Source organism: Triturus cristatus, chromosome 2_1 (genome assembly GCF_964204655.1).
Source record: "Triturus cristatus chromosome 2_1, aTriCri1.1, whole genome shotgun sequence".
Lineage (NCBI taxonomy): Eukaryota > Metazoa > Chordata > Amphibia > Caudata > Salamandridae > Triturus > Triturus cristatus.
Window position 1 is genome coordinate 290,183,136 of NC_140581.1, and position 24,395 is coordinate 290,207,530.

The 24,395-nt window shown below is 46.3% G+C and overlaps 1 protein-coding gene across 4 annotated transcripts in view; it reads right to left on the bottom strand.

Moving 5' to 3' along the window:
• Nucleotides 1–24,395, bottom strand: part of RICTOR (RPTOR independent companion of MTOR complex 2) — a 1,453,900-nt gene that overhangs the window by 1,348,669 nt on the left and 80,836 nt on the right. For all 4 annotated transcript variants that reach the window (XM_085631131.1, XM_085631133.1, XM_085631132.1 and 1 more), the window contains exons 6-7: nucleotides 17,643–17,706; nucleotides 5,940–6,066 (exon numbers count right to left, since the gene is read on the bottom strand). In XM_085631131.1, the coding sequence (XP_085487257.1) occupies nucleotides 5,940–6,066; nucleotides 17,643–17,706 (191 nt within the window). The remainder of the gene's footprint in view (nucleotides 1–5,939; nucleotides 6,067–17,642; nucleotides 17,707–24,395) is intronic.

Sequence of the window (24,395 nt, forward strand, 5' to 3'; positions counted from 1 at the left end):
TGCCATTGAAGCCCCTATCTTTCGGGTAGAGTGGGCTTTAGGGGGAACTGACAATGTTTGTTTTGCTTTGCGATAGCAAATCTGTATGCATTTGACAATCCACCTTGCTATCCCAGATATTGATATGGGGATGCCTTTACGTGGTGGTGAGAAGGATACGAAAGCTGTTTTGTCTTGCGAAAAGGTTTTGTTCTCTCAATGTAATAATGCAGTGCTCTTTTGACATCCAGAGTGTGAAGAGCTCTTTCTGCGACTGCTTGTGGTTGCGAGAAGAACACTGGCAACTCTACAGACTGATTGAGGTGGAAGGGAGAAATAACCTTAGGGAGGAATTTACGATTAGTTCGTAGAACAACCTTATTATGATGTATTTGTAAGAAAGGTTCCTGAATGGTTAGTGCTTGGAGCTCACTAACTCTTCTAAGAGAAGCGATGGCCACTAAAAAAGCAACCTTCCATGTTAAAAACTGTAGCTCACATGGAGGACCCATTAGTCATGTGAGAACTATGTTTAAATTCCACACAGGTGAGGATGGTACTCTGGGAGGAATTATTCTTTTGAGGCCTTCCATAAATGCTTTGATGGCAGGTACTCTGAAACGTGATAAGTGTTGCCTATTTTGTAAATAGGCTGCTATGGCCGTGGAGAAGTGTAGCTCACTGGTTAGAGCAGGCATACCCTGAAGCAGAGGTCAGACCCGGGACCAGGGTTCGATTCCCGACGCGGCAGGGTCTGGAGCCCAATTGTCCACGGACTTGATAATTCTCGCTTCGGTGCCTACTCTAAGCATGAGTTCACACTAGGCAGCTCTGGGCAACTAGCTTGCTTAATCTCCACAACGGCCCCCCCGCGGCGGGATGCCTGGCTTTCACCTTGGGGATGCCCAGTATGGATTATCTCACAGGGAAAAACCAGGACGGGTTCCCAATGCAAGCGCTGGGATGCCCAAGGGTAACCGTGCGCGATATAAAACTCCTAATAATAATAATAATAATAATGGCAGGGAGGTACAACCTAATAGATGTGTAAGCCAAGTTACACTTTTGGAGATGTAGTAGGTAACCTATGGTGTGTTGGATAGACACATTTAGGGGATTGATGGTGCTGTTATAACCATATATAACAAATCTTTTCCACTTGGCTGCATAGCAGGCCCTAGTGGTGGGACGTCAAGCCTCCTTAATAACGTTCATACAGTCAGGGGGAAGGTTAAGGTAACCAAATTCTAAGACCTCAGGAGCCAGATCGCAAGGTTGAGGTGAGCTGGGTCCGGGTGTCTGATCTCTCCACGGTTCTGGGTTAAGAGATGTGGGGAGAGGTGCAGTTTTTGGTGCGGAATCACAGAGAGTTCCAGTAATGTGGTGTACCACGGTTGTCTGGCCCAGTTGGAGCCACTTGAATGAGAGTCAGTGAGTGTTGCTGTAGCTTTCGCACCACCAATGGAATGAGTGGGAGAGGTGGAAAAGCGTAGGCAAATCTGCCTGACCAATTCATCCATTTCGCATTGCCTTTGGAAAATGGGTGTGGGAATCTGGCGGCAAAGCTTGGGCATTTGGCGTTTTCGTGTGTGGCAAAGAGGTCTGTGTGTGGTTGGCCCCATATTTGAAAAAATGGTTGAAGAACTTGCGGATGAAGTTCCCACTCATGAATCTGTTGCGTTTGACGGCTTAACAGATCGGCTATGTTGCTTTGGACTCCCGGGACATGTTGGGCTAGAAGAATAATGTTCTGCGGTACAGCCCATCTCCATATGCTTTGTGCTAGATGGGAGAGCTGTAGAGAATGTGTCCCGCCTTGTTTATTTATGTTGTACATGGCTGTCATGTTGTCCGTGCAGACTAGGACAGCCTTGCCTGATATTTCTTTTGTAATGCCTTTAGGGCTAGGAATATGGCTAGTAACTCCAGGTGGTTGATGTGGAGTAATTTCTGTTGAGGAGTCCACCTGCCCTGCATGGTGTGATGTAAAAGATGAGCTCCCCAGCCGGAGAGCGATGCATCCGCTGACAGGACAATTTGTGGAACTGGCTCTAGAAACGGTCGCCCTTTGGAAAGGTTTTTGGTGTTTCACCACTGCAGAGAGCGGTGAGTGCGACCGTCTACCAACACCAGATCTGTTAACGGACCTTGAGCCTGGTTCCATTGGCGTGCTAGACACTCTTGGAGAGGACGCATCTGGTTTCTTGCTTGAGGCACTATGAATATGCAAGAGGCCATCATCCCTATGAGTTGCATGAACACTCTAGCTGGAAGAGAGTGTTGAGGCTGAAATTTGGTTATGAGGGCTTGCATGCTTGCTATCCTGGCTGGACTGGGATAAGCGAGCGCTTTTGAGGTGTCTATTGTGGCCCCTAGGTACTGTTGTATGTGGGACAGTTGTAGATGAGACTTTGCGTGGTTTACTGTGAACCCCAAGTCGTGGAGTAGTTGATAGTGTCGTGAGTGTGGTGTACACACTGACTGTATGAGCTGGCTTTTATGAGCCAGTCGTCTAGATATGGGAAGACATGAATGTGCTGTCTTCTTAGATGAGCTGCCACTACCGCCAGGCACTTGGTGAATACCCGGGGTGCTGTGGTGACTCCGAAAGGGAGTACTTTGAATTGGTAGTGTTGACCGTCCACTACGAACCGGAGATATTTCCTATGAGATGTGTGAATAGGAATATGGGAGTAGGCATCTTTGAGATCTAGAGTGGCAAGGAAGTCACCTTGTGAAAGAAGAGGAAGGACCTGCTGAAGTGTGACCATGTGAAAATGGTCTGACTGTATGTAGAGGTTTAGGGATTTGAGGTCCAGAAAAGGTCTGAGAGAGCCGTCCTTTTTTGGTATGAGAAAAAACAGAGAGTAAACTCCTGTTTTTTGTTGGTGCAGGGGAGCTGTTTCTATTGCACTCTTTTGTAGGAGGGAGATGACTTCCTGCTTGAGCAGTGACAAATGTTCTAACGACATTGGGCGCTGTTTGGGTGGTATGTTTGGGGGGTAGAGGGGAGTTCTAGACAGTAGCACGATTGGATGATTTGTCCCACCCACCTGTCTGTGGTGATGTTGGTCCAAACAGGCAGGAACTGTTGTAATCTTCCCCTGACTGGAGTGGAATGGGACGAGGTGAACGGTGGGAAGTCATTGGGTAGGGGTGGAGGCAGAGCGGGTGTTGTTGGTCTTGCCTCTACCTTTGTTATTGTTGCCTATGTAGCCTCCTCTCTGATCACCTCTGGTGAATGTAGACTGGGTGGGAGTCTTATAAGAGGTGGAGGGGTTGTCAGAGGAGTAGCCTCTGGAGGTGCCCTTGTAAGAGGGACGACGAAAGGAACGTCTAGGAGCTTGCAATTGCAAAGCTCCCATTGATTTAGCTGTGTCAGTGTCCTTCTTTATCTTTTCAAGGGATGAATCAGCATTAGGGACAAATAAGTGTTCCTGATCGAATGGTTGGTTTAAGATGGAACTTTGTACTTCAGGTTTGAAACCTGAAATGCGTAGCCAGGCAGGTCTACGCAGGAGAACACTTGTGTTGACAGCTCTGGAGGCAGTATCTGCCACGTCCAGCGTGCAACGAACGGAGGTGTTGGTGATGAGTTTCCCCTCTCGTATAAGATGATTGGCTTTGTCCTTATATTTGTCCGGGAGGTGTTGCAATAGGGTTTCAAGTTGGTCGTAATGTGCCCTATCGTACCTAGCTAACAGTGCTTGAGTGTTGGCGATACGCCATATGTTAGCTACCTGTGAAGCGGTATTTTTGCCAGAGGCGTCTAAGAGTTTGGACTCTTTATCAGGGGTGGAGCGTCCCCTGATGTTTGAGAGTTGGCCCTCTTTCTAGCATTGGAGACTACAAGGGAGTCTAATGGGAAGGGGCCCTTAATGTACGCTGGGTCTGCTGGGGCAGCCTTGTATTTTTTCTCGATCCTGGGGTTAATAACCCTAGCCCTGACAGGATCTTTAAATACTTCAGGTGCATGCCTGGTAACTCCTTTATAGCATGGGTAGAATAGTGATGGACCTTTGTGGGTTATCAAAGGTGTCCATAAGGAAATCCTCTTCCACAGGGTCAGTATGCAAGTCAATCCCGTAGTATTGGGCAGCTCTGTGTAGAAGCTGATGAAAACCCATTGTGTCCTCCGGAGGGGAAGGCCTGGAGGGGTAGGTGTCATCCTGTGGAACATTAGGGACATCTGGCGTACAATAATCGTCACAGGGGTCAGGGGAATAAGGTGGATCCCCTAGTGGCTCGTCATCGGCACCCCTTCCTGTGTCATCAGAGGTGTCATCATCATCATCATCCATTGGTGGAGGAGATGGTGGAGGAGAATGGTGTGGTGGGGATGGAGGTGGGGGAGGTGGTGGAGAAGGGACCCTGAGGGGAGATGTGGCAATGTCCCTTTTTTTAGGTGGTGGAGCCGGTACAGGCGTATCCAATGGTCTCTTCTTTGTACTTAAAGTCAGCTGACCAGTTTTAGGGTCTTTTAAAAGAGTTTTCCGTTTAGGGTCTGCTTTAAATAGCTCTTCTGATAGAGGTTGGTCTTTCGCCGTCAACCGTTTCAGTTCGGAAGACTTGCGCAGCACCGACTCTGGAACTGTTTTGTGCTCCTTTGGCTTAGAACTGTGATGTTTTACAGTCTCTGTGGCCGCTTGTAGAACCGGGTGTTTTTTCGGATCCGAGGCTTTTTTCGGCTCCGAAGGGTGTGAATCCGAAGCTTTAGGGATCGGCTTTTTGCTCAGCTCCGAGTGTTTTTCCGAGTCGATGGGGCGGTGCCTGTAGATTTCGGTGCAGAGTGCTTGGATGTGGAGGCAGCGATCGGCACGGAGGAGGAGGGCAGTTTCCTTTTCGGTGCCGGTGTCCACTCGGTACCGATGGTAGACTGACTCGAGCTAGAGTCGCCTGAAGGCTTAGTAGGCTTCTTTGCCGAGCCAGAGGGCGGGGAATGGGAAGCAGTCTCTCGGTGTGCACCTGGGCCCGAAAGTGAAAGTGTGACCGAAGCCTTTTTCGATGGTGTAGGGAGGGGGTCGGGGTCGAAGTCTCTACTTACGACCCGCTGCCCAGGAGTGATGTCCTCGATGTCGGAATCATCGGCTTCGGAGGCGCTGACGGGGCCTCTTCGATGCGCTGCTGTTCTGGTACATCAACGCCCTCCTGGAAGATGTCATCGGGCATGGGTGCCGACGAGCAAGCCATTGTTCTCCTGGCTCGACAATCTTGAATGATCTTCTTCGAGCGGAAAGAGGCACAAGCTACACAGTCTCTGGCCTCGGCCTCGGCCTCGGCCTCGTGCTCCGGAGACAAGCAGATCAGTGTGGGGAAATTACGACCCACATTGAGGTCATTTCTTGAATGGCGTCCTTTCCATGAGCCAGATACCAAGGCCCAGGTAGGCCCGAAGGCCTTCGTCGACGACCGGAATCGAGGACTTCGATGTTGAAGAGATGAGCAACGACTAGGAATCACCATCGAAAACAATACCGGAGAAGGGTGAAGGAGTGGAATCGGTGACGGTTCCGAACTGGAGCGCGAAAAACACATCCGAACCTGATGGCGGAAAAAACAATCTGAAGATGGAGCCAATGCCCATGCACACTATCATCCAAAGGAGGAGTCACCTATCTCGTGACTTACAAAGACTTTTCCAAGAAAAAACAAGTGCAAACATCCGGGCCCAACACCAGATAGCGATCTATACTTAGTGTGTGATCTGCAGCTCATATGCCTCGAACATGCATACACTGCCATCCCTAAAGGCTTTTATGTTAGAACCTATTCTTTTATCCTATAAATAAGGCACATTCACCAGGAAGTGACAGCACTGTGGTTATGACTAATTCTTTCCGACTTGAACTCCAGATAGTAGCAAAGACTATTGTGGATTATGTATTCTCAATTACAGCAAGTACATGGAAATTTAGCAGAATGTTTAGGGCACAATTTTCAGAACATTACTGATTGCTTACCTAGTTCACAGACAACAGCGATGCATGCTCGAACCATGCGGTCACCCTCCTGCAGGCCATCATTTCCTACTGCAATTAAGGAATTGGCAATAGAGCTAGGGAACAGAGATGGATTCACAGAAATAATCTGGAAAACACACAATTAGTTAAGAAATGTTATTTTGCTTATTTATGATTAACCATCTATACTAAAACTTTAGAGTTTATGTCAGAACACTACACCCACACCTGCAAAGCTTGGTAGCAAACAATTTACCTAGATGTGAAGTTTTGAATAAATAATGGCCAATATGTTAGTATGCTATAAAACAATAAGAGATTAGTGTGCGTTTTCACAAGCATTTTTAGGTTTTCTGGAGTGAAACCATAATTGCTTTCTCTATACTACTAAAAGGCAAATCATTTGCATTTACTGTCAAGACGCAACAAAGTCCTTAAGTAAAGCATACAAAACATCCATTTATTTGTATTTGTCCATTGTTTTCAACATGAACGAGGGTCACAAAGGAGGTACATACCTTCTAGTAAGAACACACCAGTACCCGACTGTGTACAGCATAATAAAGAATACAAAAACTGGCAAAACCGTTCCTGGGTTGCTGGAGTTCCGGTTCAGGAAGGACCTGGCTTGGCAGGTCGGGTGGACTGAGTCTAGACTGGCTTGTATATAGATGAGCCCAAATTGCATTGAATTTTTCATTTAAAATAACCATACACATTTAACATTTCTGACACAGAGAATATGAACACGTTCAATTGCTAAACATATCCTTTATTTGAAAGGGAAAAGGCAAGGAAATAAAAGGCATTATTAGCCAATAGGCCGCATTGAAAACAAAACTGAGAACACTGGCACAGTGCGCTCAAGACCTCCTCAATACCATCATGCCCCCATAGGTGACAGTAAGATCCGGCCTTTTTTCACGGAACAAGAAAACATTTGAAGATAAAAACCATATCACAGGAGCTGTGCAATGCGTCCAGGGAGGAGGGAGGGTGGCTTATGACTTTGATGAGTATTACCATGAAGAGAACTAGGAATACAGGTAACTTATCCTTCTCCTCCAGGGGATACTCATCAAGAGTCATAAGCACTGAACAGACAAGCAAACCCATTCCCCACGCCTGAGGACGAATAGAAGACAGCTACCAGGGACTAAGACTCCATTGTCCTAACAGAATCCTTATTGAAGCCTGCCCCACTTGGGCATCTGCCTGAGTGTCCGAGTCCAAATAGTAATGGCGAGCGAAGGTGTGCACCGATCGCCATATGGCAACCTTTCAAATCTCTGCAATTAGTACATTTCTAAGTAGACCATCAGTGGAAGCCTTATACCTCTTGTAGACTGAGCTTTAAGCTTACAAGGAAGACATTTGTTGGCTAACTGGTAAGCGAGGGAGATGCAAGAAACTATCCACCTCGAGACAGATTGCTTAGAAGAAGCTGGACCAGTGTGCACAGGACCATAGTTAACAAACAAATGATCAGACTGTCTTTTCTGTTTAGTTCTGTTAAGGTAAAACTTCAGGAACTTTTTAAGATCTACGGAGAATACGGCCATGCAGGAGGCTGGCTTAATAGATAGTGTATATTTAAAGGAGGTATACACCTTGCACTAATCCAGGGAACAGTTATGGTGATTTTAATGGTCTTTTATAACCTTAAAGCTCTCAAAGGAGTAGCTGCTGAGAGTAACCTTCAGGGTTATCTCGAAGGAGTGTAAAGCAGCTTGCTTTACTACATTTAATCAATACTGTAGATTAGATGAGAAAGAACACAGTGTTTATGAAAAATAAGGATATTTATTAACACAACACAACCACTATCACTTGGTATATATCCAACCCGGAGATAGCAATAATGCATATAGGAATATGTAAAAGAAATCAGGTAAGTAGCACACATATACCCAAGTCTCCAAGGGGAGATCAAATCATATACTAAATAAGTGGAACGCGACTGCAAAGGAGAAAGGGACTTGGTCCAAAGGACTTAGAAGAGCTTGGTGAACCAGGAACCATTCAAGGTAGGTACCTAGGAACCCCAAAGGAGGCTGTGTGCAGAGTGGAAACACAGGCGCGTGTTCAATAGAAGTAAATGGAGAACTTGCACTTGCAGTTTTAAAGAAAAAAGACCTTTGCAGCAAGACCCCAAAAAAACTCTTAGGAGGACGGAAGGTTGGAGAGCCACCCCACCTGTGGATGCCCTAGGAACCAGGTTACCTGCACCAGGGAAGCCGGGTGCATAGGGGTGAGGTGACGTCGGAACCATTTGTAGAAGACAATGGGCAACTCAGAAAGAAAGGCCTCTGAACTAGTCTGTGAAGATGTTTGGTGGCATTCAAGGGTGGATTCTTGAATAGGAGAACCTGCAATAAGGAAAGGACAGAGTCTATGCCACTTGGAGATGACCAGGAAGCATGGAAGCACGGAAGCACAATGCCCTCCTTTGTATGGAAGTTCAGAAGAGTTCACGAGGACTTTTGATACTGCAGCTGTGAGGACCCAGAGATGCTGTGGAAGACCAGGAGCCGCACATGAGCTGTCCCACGTCGGATGTCGCTGTCGAGGTGGTCAGTGTCCGTCGGGAGCACCAAAAAGCTTTGGTACCCGCAACTCGAGCGGAAGACAAAAAGATCAATGGGTCCAACAAGGGACTCGCCACATGCAGGAGAGACTGAGCAGACCTTGAGAAAGCAAGGGAGTCCACCAAAGCAGAAGACGACACTCAAGAGGACCCATAGGCCCAGGGCATAGGATTCGCAAGAGGACCTCAGGCAGCTCAACAAAAACAGAGGTCCACGATGCAAGGGAGGACGCTGTTCTCCGAGAGATGAGATGCGGAGCTTCTTGTAGCCCGAAGATCTCTGGAGCGTAGGGGAAACAAGCCTAGGCAACGGCAAGTCAACAGGGTGCATAGGGGTTAGGTCCCAGAGGCTCCTAAAAGGGATACTGTCCTCCAAATTGCAAGAAGACAGGTCAGGCCTCGGGCGAACCACAGAACCACCAAATGAACCTCGGGAGGTCTGTAGGACGAAGGGGCAGAAAACGGGTAGGCGGCGAAGCATTGCCTGCAGATGCAGGGGGGTGACTCCTTCACTCAAGGCGGATTACTTCGGCTGTCCTTGATGCCCACAGCTCCCTGATGATACTGAGCGAAGCACAGACACAGATGAGGCAGAAAAGCGAGACCAGGAGAAGTCTAGTGAAGTCCAAGTGTCCAGAAGGTCGAAGTTTGTCTTGGTTTCAGAGATAAGTCTTGTTCAAAGACGAATCCGAGGACTCAACCACGGGGGAGCCCTTAAATACCCAAGGAAAGGGTTGGAACAACTTCGGACCCCTCCCAGAGGAGGGGCTGGACAGAAGTGACAATACTCCCTTGTCCAGTTTCATACCATAGCAGGAATCAATGGGTTTTTGAACTGGCTCAAACAGTTGTATGCAAGGAGGGCACCAAATGTGCCCGTCAATGCAGTCTGGTGGTGCTTGGAAGTGCCTTCACCCCAGCCCAGTACACTATTGTCCTGTCTGGGAGGTAGTCACACCTCCCTGTGACAGGAGACCTATTGTTCTACCTTCCCCTGTTCGAGCTCATCTCAGCAGCAGGAGGAAAGAACAGTGTCTGTGGTTGGCAGCAGCACTAGCTTACTGTTAGACCCTGAAAGGTGTAACCGGTAGTACACGGGGCTCTTCTAAGGAGCTCCACAGTACATGGGAACATACCTCCAACACCAGAATCGGTGATGGGGTATGATTCCAACATGTTTGATACCGAACATGACCAGGTTCGGCACAGCCATTATATAGACATCTCGTAACGACTTAAAATGGCTGACCGCACTTACAAAGCCTGAAGAATCGACTCCGGGGTTTGTAGGGTGGGTCCAGCTCATGCAAGGGCACCCTCACACTTATAACCAAGCACCCTGCCCTCAGGACTGACATAGGTTTTAACTGCAGTGACCTCAGATATAAGAAAACATACATCTGCTGTGAGAGGTGCAAGAACCATCTCACACAGCCTGCAATGGCGGGCCTGTAGTCCGGGATTAAGTGGACTACCATGGGTGGCACAATACATTCTGCAGACCATGGGAGACCCCTGGTGTACCTATGCCCTCGATACTTTAGTACCATGTACTAGGGACTTATAAGGGTACAACAGTAGCCAATTGTGGAGGTACCAATGACACATATGCTAGGGCTGGCGTGTGCAGAGTGCGGCGGATCCGCAGTGAATGGCCGGAACCAGAGGTTGCAAATGAACAAATTCGGTGTTCACAGGAGACACAGTCTTTGAGGTTGAAGGCAGGCAGGTCTTTCGGGATTTTAGAGGTTGCTGGCTGCAGGACACACCGGGATTTCACAGGAGCAGGTTCGAGGTGGAGACAAGCCAGTAGGGCTGGGGCCAAGTCAGTGGGTGTCTTTTTCTTGTTAGCTGCTGCACGGCTGTTTGGTCCTTCTTCTCTTCTAGTTTCTTCTTCTCGGAGGAAGCAAGGTTCAGGGGTGCCCCTAAATACTAGATTTAGGGGCGTCACAGGTAGGTAAAAGGTTGGAACCAATGGGTCCCTTCCCTGGGGTGGGTACACTCCCTCTTAAGCCACCCTGCAGTGGGAGGGGGGGCATGAGCCTGTCCCCTGGTAGGCTGAGTCCCCCCATCTGCAAGATGGCAGGGAATGAGAGGTGTGTTTCAACTTGCCACCCCCACCTGAGGGGTGGTGTTGGCAGAGGTGGGCACACCTCTCTTCCTCACCTTTTTTCCGGACGGTACTCCCGCCCAAAGTGGGGGTCAGAACCAGTGAGGACCAGTTGCTGAAAACAGCAAGTGGCCTGGGGAAGCTCACAATGCAGCAAGCCTTTGATGCTTCCCCTTCGTGAACCCTGCCCATCCTGGGGAAGGAGGCTTAGCACCTCGTCCCAGGATGTGCATTGGTCCCAGAATGTGCATTGTTTCAGGCCCCAGAGAGCAGCAGGCTCTCAACCCAGGGATCCAGAAACATGTCTGGTTGTGGCAGCTGAAAGCAGCCACTCAGCCTGGACACTAGTGGTAGGTTAGTTTTCAGGGGGCATCTCTAAGATGCCCTATGTGTGTACTTTTCATTAAATCCCACACTGGCATCAGTGTGGGTTTAATGTGCTGAGAAGTTTGATATCAAACTTCCCGGTTTTCAGTGTACCATATACTCATATTGGCAGCACTGCACTTGTACCCTCACCACTGGGATAGTGCACCCAGCTAGAGGTGTGACTGATCTATGCCAGGGCAGTGGGTTGTAGGCATGGCACACAGAGATGTGTGCCATGTCGACTCTTTACTTTGTTCTGCACCAAAACACGCAGCCTGAAAAGGCAGTGTGTGAGTGTAAGGGTACAGGACCTCTATGGGTGGCACAATAAGTGCCGCAGCCCTTAGAGGCCTTCTCTGGTCACAGCGCCCTGGGTACCTGTGGTCCCATTTACCAGGGGTTGACGTGTAGCCAGAGATGCCAATTGGGTTCAGGCTTCAATGCAGTTTTAGGGAAAGAACATAGGCCCTCTGTACCTGATTAGCAGGAGCCCAGGGCACACTCAGTCAAAGCACATCAGCAATTCAGCAAAAAGTAGGTGCAACCATGCAGAAAGAGGGCGCTTTCTCACAGTAGGTTCTAAAAATACCTTGACCTGATAAAATCTGACAGCATTACGAGTGGGCGAGTAGATTTTTCGAGGCCTGAAAGAGAACCCCCCAACCACAGGTAGTGAGATTAAGGGGGCCTTTGCACCTTGGTATCTTCAGACATGTAGGACCAGTAAAAGTGAGGGACAACTTTTTCCCAAGTCTTACTTTGACCAAGATGTTATTCAAGGGTCAATAAGAATCCACTGTACTTCTGAGGTATGACAAACCTCCTGGTGGCACCAAGCCTGGGGTCTCTACTCTCAGAATACAGAAGCCCATCTTCCCAATAAGTCCTATCAAACCCACTGACATTTTCTGCCTCCTCAGCAGCAGCTTGCTGTTAGGGATATCCAAGAGAAGGGAGCACTTCTGCTCAGACTCAATTCTTCCCTGGAAAGACTCCCTGCAGCTCTGCCATGTCAGGCCCAAACTCCTCTGTGACAATTCCTTCACAGGTACTGAGATCATCTCCCTCAGGAGACTGATCCTCACTGGAAGTCAGAGAAGGATACATCGTTGCCCTTCCTGCTCCTTCTCTTGGGAGCAGACTGGTCCATTTTTCCAGGATCCAGTGCTCCTTCAGTGTCTAACTTCTTGGTCTGAGCCCTAGTGATGGCAAAGACACTTTCTCCAAGCCATCCAGAATTCTACAGCAAGACTCATCCTCAACCTAGCCAGAAGATCCAGCATCACCACTCACCTCAGGGTCCCTCCACTGGCTCCCCATTCAGAAAAGATGCCTCTTCAAGCTCCTCACTTACACCTACAAAGCCCTTCACAAAACCGGACCCACCTACAATAACAACCGCCTGACTTTTCACCCTCTAACTAAAGAGCTTTTCTCCTCCTCCCTCGCCTTAGCCCAGGTTCCACACATATCAGTCAGAGCCAAAGCAAGGGCCGCTAATCCCCTTTCCTTGCCACCAAGTCCTAGAACTACCTCCCCCTCCACCTATGCACGTCACCCTCCTTTGAGGGAATTCAGGAAGCAGCTAAAGACCTGGCTCTTCAACTTCCACCTCTCTCCAACCGAGGAACGCTCAAACCCCAAAGCGCCAGGAGACACCCTCATCATTCCCTCCCCCCGGGGTGACCAGCTGCGCTATACAAGCCTCTTTCACAACAGTCTTTACAATAGTCCTCAGGGGCATACTGTAGTAGTGCCCTTATCTCATCCCAGTGGGCCCTGTTATAATGTGCTAAAAGGGCCTGGAAATTGGCAATGCGCCAGTGATTAGCTGCCTGCACTGATACTCTTTTCTGTGCTGCATCACTATGCTTACTCTCCTTTTTAGGAGCTGGAGTATCCCTAGTTGCCGGACTGTTGGCTCTTTTATGAGCAGTAGTGGCAACTATGGAGCATGGTGGTACCTGACTCCGTATAAAGAGGGGGTTTGACGGAGGTGATTACTCAGGTACTGACTGGCTCTTCGAAGATGTTGTCAATGTGTTGCAACATGCCGGGAAGGATATTTATTTTATTCTTATTTTTGGGGGTGGATGAGTGGGTATCGAAGAGGAAGTCTTGATCCAAAGCCTCCATGTGAAGCACAACCCCATGATACGTAGCTGCTCTGGCAATGACCTTTTGGAACTAGCATTTTAAGGAGGGGAGGGGCGGGCTGGATAAAGATCCGATCATTTGGCGAGTGTTTTAAGGTGTTCTTGGGTTGTGGGGAAAGGGTCAGGGGCAATAGTATGTATGCGCTACCCGAGTGGCAGGGTGTACTCTAATTCATCCTCCACATCAGTCACAGATTTCTTCTATGGAGAAAGCCCCTTCTTCCTGTTCCGGAGAAGGCTCCTCCTGGGCATGCTCCTCTCCGACAATGTCAGGAGTGTCGTCTTCACTTTGATGAGACCGCTCCAACCGACGAGCCCTTCTACCAGAGTCTTTTTGGAACCGATAAGACTTGCAGTTGGTCAGGTGAGAGGCTGAGGTTGCACACTGAGTGCTGGTCAGTGAGGGGATATTTGGAGTGGCACTGCGTGCAAAATCAAAGAGGTGTTCGTTCCATCAGGAACATATTTTCTATATCGTTTGTGCATGTGAGATGGTAGGCCAGAGACAGGCTGCACCCCGGAGGGCAATCGGTCAGTGCCTGAACCGACAAAGTTTTGAAGCAGCGCAGTAATGGAAACGCATAATCGAGACAAACTATACTGTCGAAGACAGGATAGGAACGAAGACTCATATCAAACGAAGTTGAACACGATTAAGAAAGGAGTCGATGCCCATGCTCAGTATCACCGAGAGAAGTCACTCAATCTTGTGACTAGAAAATCTTCAATGAAGAAAAACAATTAGCAAAACTCTGAATCCAACACTAGTAACAGGGATATGCAGAGTATGTGTATCCACAGCCATACATGCCATCAAACAGCTTGTATCCCACTGCTGGACCACCAATGTAGAAAGCTGGCTATTTATACAATGGACCAAAACGAGGAACACTGTGTAAAGAGTCCAAGCAACTCTTGTTGGTTTACAGAGGTAAAAATGAAAACACTAAGGGGCCGATTCTGATCGGAAGTCTTTCGGAGCCCTTCCGCCCGCTTTGGAATGTGCTGTCCGGATTCCTTTCCTCACTGCCTTTTCGTGCCGGTATTTCCGGCACAAAAAGGCAGTCGGAAACGGTCTTTGGGGGCCCCAGTAGGGCCCCCATGGGTGCGAGGGCACCGAATGGCAGCCTAGGGGCACCTATGGTGCCCCTGTTTAGATCGCTGCACCCGGTGGCAGGAACCCTGGGGTGCCGGCCACAGGGTGCAGGGATGGACTGCACCCCTCCATTTCAGAATGCATGCTCCCATTGTGTGGGATACGATTGCGATCGAACAGGGTTCGGTCGCATCGTACTTGCAGGGCTGTGACCGACGACAGTGGGTCGGTCGGTCACGGTTTCCCGACCGATGTCGGGCAGACTCCGGTCCGTCCAACATCGGAATCGGCCCCTAAATGCTCTCTTTTGTGGCAGTGTGGGCGAGCAGTTCAGCCCACAGACAGCACAGGTTCTCATCTGAAAGGGGTCAGAAACCTGTCTGTGGTGGCAGGCTGGTATATACTAGTCAGCCAGCACACGCGTAGTTGGTAGGTGTTCAGGAAGCACCTCTAAGATGCCCTCTGGGTGCTTGTATTAATAAATTATTCTCTTGAATATGTGTGGCTTTATTTATACAAGGTGCTTGATACCAAACATCTCTAGTTTCAGTGATGCCATCATGTAGCTGGGGAACCCAAATACCAGTGTCCAGCATATGCTCCTAAAACGGCTTCCCATGTAGTATAGTGCACCCTGCCTTAGGGCTCTATGGGCGAATTACCTATACTGCATGCAGTGTCAGCAGGCATGGCACACAGTAGGTGGGCCATGTTGCGTCTCCACTGTTCTCTGCACCATGGCACAGAGTCTGCAATGTCAGTTTGCATGTTGGGGATGAGGGGTCCCTTAGGGTGGCACAATACATGCTACAGCCCTTAGGGACCCTCTTCAGCTGCCTTACCCTAGGTACCAGGGGCACCATTTACTAGGGACTTACAAGGGGTGCTAAAAAATTGCCAACTTGGGGAACATTTGTACAGTTGTAGGGAAAGAGATCTGGCAGTGGGGACCTGGATAGTAGGAACCCAGTGCACCTATGTCAAAACTGCACCAAATACCAGGCAAAAAAGTGAGGGTGACCATGTCAAAAAGGGGCACTTTCCTACATTTCTCACTTACACATTATCCCTGTACCAACCCAAGAAGACTGCAGGTTTCATGTCACCTATTTTTCTTTCAACCACCTGTCCCTGGTGTCTTTCCTGTGGGTGTCTCTAGCGCATTTCACACAAGTGCCTTCCTGCTCACTTCCGTTCACCACTCCCATTCTCACAGTTCATCTCACTTTACAGTTTCAACACATTTTACCAGGAAAAGCACACATTAATTTGCATAAGGCACAAATTCCATACATTTGGACTAGTGCCCCCATATCTTGCCAGCATGTTAGATGGCACGTGTACCAATAGCACATATATTAATGATCAATGGGAGGGTCTAATCTTTCTTTAAAGTGACAACAGTCACAAAAAAAAGATATGTTGCCTTCTACTTACAAAGAAAATGTTCTGCCTTGAAGACAAGATCCCTAAAACAGGGAGCCTTAATTATATCCTACCTGGGAGTATATGTCAAAAGGAAAGGGCCTCCAAATATTCTTCAAAACGCCCACCCATATTTCTAATAATCACACTGTGAACACTTTTACATGTTAGTAAGGCCTGCCTGACCATAACAGTGTGTTTGGCAATCATGTATTTGACTGCATTTTTAAAACGGTAACAGAACTTAACTGCAATGTTTAAATAAGTCTAGACATATTTAAACACTGCCAACTTGATACAATAATTGTGAAAAGTTCTGAAGGTGAGTTGATGATTATTTTTTTTTATTGGGGGTGCTCAACATTAAAAAGTTTGAAGAGCACTGGCCTAGATATACAGCACCATTTTGAAAGAGGTGCATGTAGTGCACAGTGCAGACAAAGAATGAATAGAGGGAGAATAGATCAGGTCACTGTCACTAACTAGACTTGAAAAGGAGGACATCAGCTTCCCTGTAGGAGGAACCTATGTGGCAAAAACACAGAAGGGGTTGTTTGTGACCCTGGCAGATCAGCAAGAGAGAGGACACTGAACCGGGTGGGTTACTAATGTACCAGAGTACTGAAAACTATCTGCTAGGAATAACAATAGGGGTGACCAAAAGATATAGAGAAGGGATGTCGCTGTAGTGTTAACAAAAAGATAATTTGAATAAATAGGATCAGCAGTGGATCCCATTCTTTGCGACCCAATCACTGACAACAGAATCGTTTCAGTAACATGCAACAGATTATTTCAGCCCTTTAAATACCAGAATGCCAATTTAAGAGAGTCGGGTTGATATTTCTCAGGTTTTCTGCATCAAGGCTTTGAGAACAACCCGATTTAAAAAAAAAAAAAGGTGTCACTTCCTGTACATATGGTAACATTACAGAGATGAGAAAGCTTAAAAGGGGATGCCACACATTACACATTCTTCAAAGGAAGTAGAATAGCCAAGCAGGTGCTTATGTTAAGGAGAATAGAATGAAGAAACAGAGTTACATATTGCATGGTGGAAACAAATAATTACAAAATATGGACCCATGGTGGTGTCCTTGAAAACAAACAGAACACAAGACTACAGATTGGCAAGATCTCAGAAAATTACAGATTGTTTTGAAAATGGCTCTATACTTTTTGGAGTTTAAGTGTAGTAATTGAAGTTAACCTATGGGTCCTGGTGGAATAAATGTTATTAAATGTTTTGACCATCAAATTGAATTGTGACACAAATGCATGAAATGCAAACATTAGAAAAGCATACAGGTTTCCTAAATGAAATGAGTGTTATTTGTCAGAATGTAGATGATAAAAATAGCTTCTGAGGGGCTGCAGTTCAGTAGAAAATATGAAAAGAAAAAAAGAGCTTAATTTTATTGATCTCTCGCTAAAGGCCAAGCAGAGGGGGCCAGATCTTCGAGCAAGTCATTGCCCTGATAGCTTAATAGTGCAAGCATTCGTACTGTGCACTGTACACTTTTGTTTTTGTAACAAGGCCTAGTGTAGCTTGACACACAACAACAATATTCACATAGGAGACAGCCAAGAAGACTGACGGAAAAGACCACTCTAATTAGCTTGAAATGTAAAAAGGTAGATTCTATCACTGCCTCTGAAGTTGCTGTAAGTCTTTCAATGTGTTTATGTAGCTGCAACCCACTTTTGAGCTTCTTTTATGCGTGGATTTCACTTGAGGGGTGGAATATTGTCGTACTTGTCAATGATGGATGGTGAAAACAATTCCACTTTTTATAACATCATTCTCTCCATTATTCTTTCCATTAGAGAACTCTAACCTTAACCACTCAAAAAATAATCTCCACAAAACCAGAAAATGCAACTAGAAAGCATTTTGATGGTGATTTCAAAAATAATATAAAATTGTAGATTGCAACTTCAAATACAAGTCTTGAGTTACCTTTCTGACAAGGCGAAGCGCTTGGGTCCTTTCTACTTCATTACTCTGTTGTATATCAATGCATCTAAACAGAAAAATACCATATAGTCATATGAATAAGCATTCATGAAATCCATTGTGAGTGTTGGCACAGTAGTAGCACATGCTTATCAGAAACCATAAAACGTTTGTCCCTACAAAACATTAAAAATGTGCAAGACTGTGGAAAGTTTTCAAGACCGAAGTGAAAACTTATTCGGGGATGTTGAAAAGGAACAGAATGATGACATAAGAAATCAGGGTGTTCTAAACCAAATATTCAATTTATTGTCAAAGTTAAATAAAGCCATCAAAAAGTGACCACTATCCCCAGTAAGGAAAAAAAAACTACAAATTCAGAAAAGGCTGTTGGTGGCGTAAAAAAGCAGACTGGATTGCTCGTGTATTGAATGTGCTACAAGATGACAATAAATTTGTTAACATGTCTTCACCTCAATCTTTAAGAACCCCTCAATTAGAGTTCCTAGAGAAGCTGATTAAAGGTAGCCATATGGTTAAGGGCGGTGAGTGGGAAGAGATGGGATGAAATTGGTGGGAGACGAAGCTAAGTTACTTAACTTTAAAAATACATTTTGAATATCTAATTTAAATTTTGAAAATTGCTTAAAGAAAGAAAATCGTAACAGTCAACATTTTGCAGCCAGTATTGCCAAAACCAGATTAAAAGTCCATCTAACTAATATCAATGAAAGAAAAGGTGTCCTTGATATGTATGTGACTACACTGAAAAAATTGACATTTTCCAGAAGCTGCATGCCAACTGTAGTTTGTTGGGAGTGAGAACAGAAAGGATCCACAGAGATCTCACTTCCGACTAAGTTCCAGGTAAACGGGGAGTTGGTGGGATGCTGTTAAAATAAGAGAATGCTCATGACAGAGAACTAGAATTACAGATAGCTAACTTTTTCTTCTCCATCATGGTATTCTGTACGATATTTAAAATAGAACTGAGTAACAAGCTAAAACCTCTACTTGAGAAGGAGACTAGAAACATAGCACAGTAGTTGCACAACTTTTTTTATGATGAACAAATCTTCAGGAAGCTGCACCACAAATATCCAGTATTGGAATATTCCTCATCACAACAGCGCTGGCTACATTTTCCTTTGGGAGAATGGACAATAGTCCTACCTGACAATTGTCTATTAGTTTTCTGATAGAAAACAATGAGTCTTTCCATCAAGATGGCATACATAGAGGGCGACAAACCAGCATAAATAGCTGCATAACAAATATAAATCTGTAATGGACTAAAAAAAAAAAAGTGAAATTCTCTTACAATCCTTTTAGAAGTCCAGGGTATAAAGGGACTTGGGAAACTGGAGAAAAAAAGTTGCCAAAGAAACTCTTTATGGGTCCGATGTGCTAAAAGTCAGGCTGCACAGCAATAATTGCTTTGTGACCCATCCTTTATTTTGCAGTTCATACAGATATAACAAGCATTGGCATAGCCAATAGGTCTCTTCTTTGGGACCTTATAAGTGTTTAGCCAGAGATATTGGCAATGTTTTAAAGGTATGCTGTAGAGCAATGTAGCTGCTGTATTCAGTGCTGTAAAGTTTGTGTGCAAGTTGTGCTTGGTGTAGTGACGTAAGGGCACGGGCATGGTGTGGAATGTAGTGGTGAGTTGTGATATGATGTGTGTTGGTGGGATGTATGTGTGTATATATCATAGCAGACTTTGAGATTACAATGCGGAGTACCTCACATATTTCTTTATTTAATAATATACCTTTAGAAATGAAATCTACTGGGAGAATAAAAAGGATTGTGATTTGCCAGGCTGGACACGAGATAGCAAGGAATAAACATTAAAAGGCAGTAGGGCACCCTATAAGGTACTGTACATCTCAGTGCCCCATCTTTCCCCCCCAAATGTTGTTATATTATTTCAGCATTTGTGTTGCGCACTGCAAATATTTCTGTTATCCGTAGTGATTTTGTAGCATGGTAACTCATATTAATGTGTTCGCTTAGCAAGCAGGCTATAATATTACATAACAAAAAAATTGAAATTCATAAATTACGTTTTTTTAATTAAATCTCATAACTAATTTGGAAAGAACATCAATACCCCAGAACACAGACCATGATTCCATTCAATGCATTTTTATTGAAGAGCTGAGTTATTTTTATTGTGCTACGATTATTTAAGCTCCTTAACAGATATGTTTCAATAACTTTGTGATGTTTTCCTTTAGAATATTTTGCTGTGGCCATAGTCATGACTTGAAATGTCCCACAGGGCCACGCATAAGCCTGCTACCTAGCCAGATTGTGAAGACCCAAGAACGCAGAGAAGGCTCTCGTTCATAGGAATGGTATTCACCAAAAGCAGATGCCCCACACAAAATGGAATCTACTCACAACAGGAAACAGACCAGGGCAGAAAGCCCGCAATATTTCCTTCTCGTTGTTCACCCCGTGGCCCAGGCACAGATTTGTTTAATGTAATGTCACATCACGTGGGCCTATCCTAGTTTAACACGGACTGAAGTATGTGGCACTGCCGGAAGCGGAAATCCGAGAACCCATGCATTTCCTTGCAGCGCTGCTGAAAGCCCTTTACAAAGCCTGACTGATCACCTATCTGCTGCTTATTGCTATATTTTGGGGTTACACTGGTACTAATGAGGTGAATCCAAAGCTCAGACAGTGTTAGCATGTTTACAAAATAATGAAGTAATACAGTCACAAAATGTGCGTCATTGTGCCTCGTAATTTGCCTTTTCTTGCTACATAATTTACTCAACCCTGCTGCATATTTTGCCCTCCCCTGTCACATAATTCCGGTGGCCCCCCGATTAATACCCTCTCACACAGTAGGAACCTTTTCACGTTGTTCTTTTTTTTGGGGGGGGGGGGGGGGTTAAATCAGGCTGCACTGCAGAAGTGCAATCACATACATATTCAATAATTCAGCTGTTGTTATGCAATTAGTCTTTTCAATACTGGCCACAGAGAAAAGCAGTTCATAGCAGACTGCTGCAATGAGCAACAGCAAATAGACTAGAGTGGAATATGTGTGTGGTCAAACTGTCCACTCCGCTCCCTCCAGCATCTTGCACATTGACGGTGAAAGTGTAAGATGCTGCTTAAGGCTGCTGGAGAGACCGGAGACAGTGGCTTGTGCTCCTGTTTGATTATTTACATGAACAGCCCCATGGAGTGTACGCACTGCTGCTTTTTACCAACTTCCATGTACCTCTCCAGCCACGGTATACACACTGGTAATGCTCCGGAAGTGGAAGTATAGTGTGCCATGGTATACACACAGGTAATGCTCCGGAAGTGGAAGCGTAGTGTGCCATGGTAAACACACCGGTAATGCTTCAGAAGCATAGTGTGCCATGGTAAACACACCAGTAATGCTCCGGAAGTGGAAGCATAGGGTGCCATGATAAATACAACGGTAATGCTCCAGAAATGGAAATGTAGTGTGCCATGGTAAACAGACCGGTAATGTTCCGGAAGTGGAAGCGTAATGGCCATGGTATACACACCGGTAATGCTCCGCAAGTGGAAGCCTAGTGTGCCATGGTATACACACGGGTAATGCTGCAGAAGTGGGAGCCTAGTGTGCCATGGTATACACATGGGTAATGCTCCAGCAGTAAAAGCCTAGTGTGCCATGATATACGCACCGTTAATGCTCTGGAAGTGGAAGCGTAGTGTGTCATGGTATACACACCGGTAATGCTCCGGAATTGGAAGCACAGTGTCCATGGTATACACACCGGTAATGCTCCAGAAGTGGAAGAATAGCGTGCCATGGTATACACACCGGTAATGCTCCGGAAGTTGAAGCATAGTGTGCCATGGTATACACACGGGTAATGCTCCGGAAGTAAATGCCTTGTGTGCCATGGTATACACACCGCTAATGCTCCGGAAGTGGAAGCGTAGTGTGCCATGGTACACAAACCGGTAATACTCAGGAAGAAAAAGTCTATTGTACCATGGTATAACACCGGTAATGCTCCGGAATTGGAAGCACAGTGTCCATGGTATACACACCGGTAATGCCCAGGAAGTGGAAGCGTAGTGTGCCATGGTATACACACCAGCAATGCTCCGGAATTGGAAGCCTGGTGTCCATGGTATACACACCGGTAATGCTCCAGAAGTGGAAGCATAGTATGCCATGGTATACACACCGGTAATACTCCGGAAGTAAAAGCGTAGTGTACCATGGTATACACCGGTAATGGTCCGGAATTGGAAGCATAGTGTGCCATGGTATACACACCAGTAATGCTCCAGAAGTGGAAGCATAGTGTACCATGGTATACACCGGTAATGCTCCGGAATAGAAAGCATAGTGTGCCATGGTAAACACACCTGTACCGGTGATACTCCGGGAGTAAAAGCCTAGTGTGCCATGGTATAAACCGGTAATGCTCCAAAAGTGGAATCGTAGTGTGCCATGGTATACACACCGGTAATCCTCCAGAAGTGGAAGTGTAGTGTGCCATGGTATACACACCGGTAGTACTCTGGAATTAAAAGTCTAGTGTACCATGGTATACCCTGGTAATGCTGCGGATTTGGAAGCATAGTGTCCATGGTATACACACCGGTAATGCTCTGGAAGTAGAGCATTTCCAGTAATCGGAAGTGTAGTGTGCTATGGTATGCACACCGGTAATGATTCAGAAGCATAGTGTACCATGGTAAACACACCGGTAATGCCGCGGAAGTATAAACGTAATGGCCATGATATACACACCGGTAATGCTCCAAAAGTAGAAGCATAGGATGCCATGATATACACACTAGTAATGCGCCGGAAGTGGAAGCCTAGTGTGCCATGGTATTTCACACTATTAATGCTCCGGAAGTGGAAGCGTAGTGTGCCATGGTATACACACTGGTAATGCTCCGGAAGTAGAAGCGTAGTGTGTTATGGTATACACCGGTAATGCTCCAGAACTGGAAGCGTAGTGTGCCATGGTAAACACACCGGTAATGCTCCGGAAGTGGAGTATTTTCAGTAAACAGAAGTGGAAGCATTGTGTGCTATGGTATGCACACCGATAATACTATGGAATCATAGTGTACCAGGGTAAACACATCAGTAATACTCCGGAAGAAAAAGCCTAGTGTGCCATGGTATACACCGGGAATGCCCCGGAAGTGGAAGCATAGTGTGCCATGGTAAACACACCGGTAATGCTTCAAAAGTAGAAGCGTAGTGTGCCATGGTATACACACAGGTAATGCTCCGGAAGTGGAAGCGTAGTGTGCCATGGTAAACACACCGGTAATGCTTCAGAAGCATAGTGTGCCATGGTAAACACACCAGTAATGCTCCGGAAGTGGAAGCATAGGGTGCCATGATAAACACAACGGTAATGCTCCAGAAATGGAAATGTAGTGTGCCATGGTAAACACACCGGTAATGCTTCAAAAGTAGAAGCGTAGTGTGCCATGGTATACACACAGGTAATGCTCCGGAAGTGGAAGCGTAGTGTGCCATGGTAAACACACCGGTAATGCTTCAGAAGCATGGTGTGCCATGGTAAACACACCAGTAATGCTCCGGAAGTGGAAGCATAGGGTGCCATGATAAACACAACGGTAATGCTCCAGAAATGGAAATGTAGTGTGTCATGGTATACACACCGGTAATGCTCCGCAAGTGGAAGCCTAGTGTGCCATGGTATACACATGGGTAATGCTGCAGAAGTGGGAGCCTAGTGTGCCATGGTATACACATGGGTAATACTCCAGCAGTAAAAGCCTAGTGTGCCATGATATACGCACCGTTAATGCTCTGGAAGTGGAAGCGTAGTGTGTCATGGTATACACACCGGTAATGCTCCGGAATTGGAAGCACAGTGTCCATGGTACACACACTGGTAATGCTCCGGAAGTAGAAGCGTAGTGTGGCCATGGTATACACACTGGTAATGCTCGGAAGTGGAAGCGTAGTGTCCATGGTATACACACTGGTACTGCTCCGGAAGTGGAAGCATAGTGTGCCATGGTATACACACCGGTAATGCTCCGGAAGTGGAAGCGTAGTGTCCATGGTATACACATGGGTAATGCTCTGGCAGTAAAAGCCTAGTGTGCCATGGTATACGCACCGTAATGCTCCGGAAGTGGAAGATTAGTGTGCCATGGTATACACACCGGTAATGCTTCCGAAGGGGGGCGGTCTGCTAAGCTGACATGGCTATGCCTGCATTGCAGGTGAGAGCTGCCTTTTTAGACGACGACTTTTAATTAAATAACATGCTTGCAATCAAATAAACCAATGGGAGATAGCATGACAAATTAAAAAGTGTGAGAAACAAATAAAGGAGTGAAAATGAAAAAGAACCACAGACAAGTGTGGAAGACAAGCACGTGCCGCCGTGAAAGTGAAATCGACCACACTATGTTTAATTTGTAACATGATCCACGACAAGGGAGGAATGCAGCTGGCAGCCTTCGCGCCGCTGCTCGCTCCCGACAGCTGGAGGCCGTGGAAGTGAACATTTAGAGAAAAGCTGGAACATGCACCTGCCATTGGCCAATTGCATGCTTTCATTTTTGAAAGCCACAGGCAAAGGCCAATAGAATGTGTGGAAGTTGAAAAACCACATGGAAAAGTTTCGGGGAAGTCTGGAGTGATTCCATGAGACCTCCTCATAGAGCAGCGCATGCGCGCTGCACTAGGCTCGACCTAAAAATGCACTGCCGTGAAAAAGCAGATTCATTCAGGGT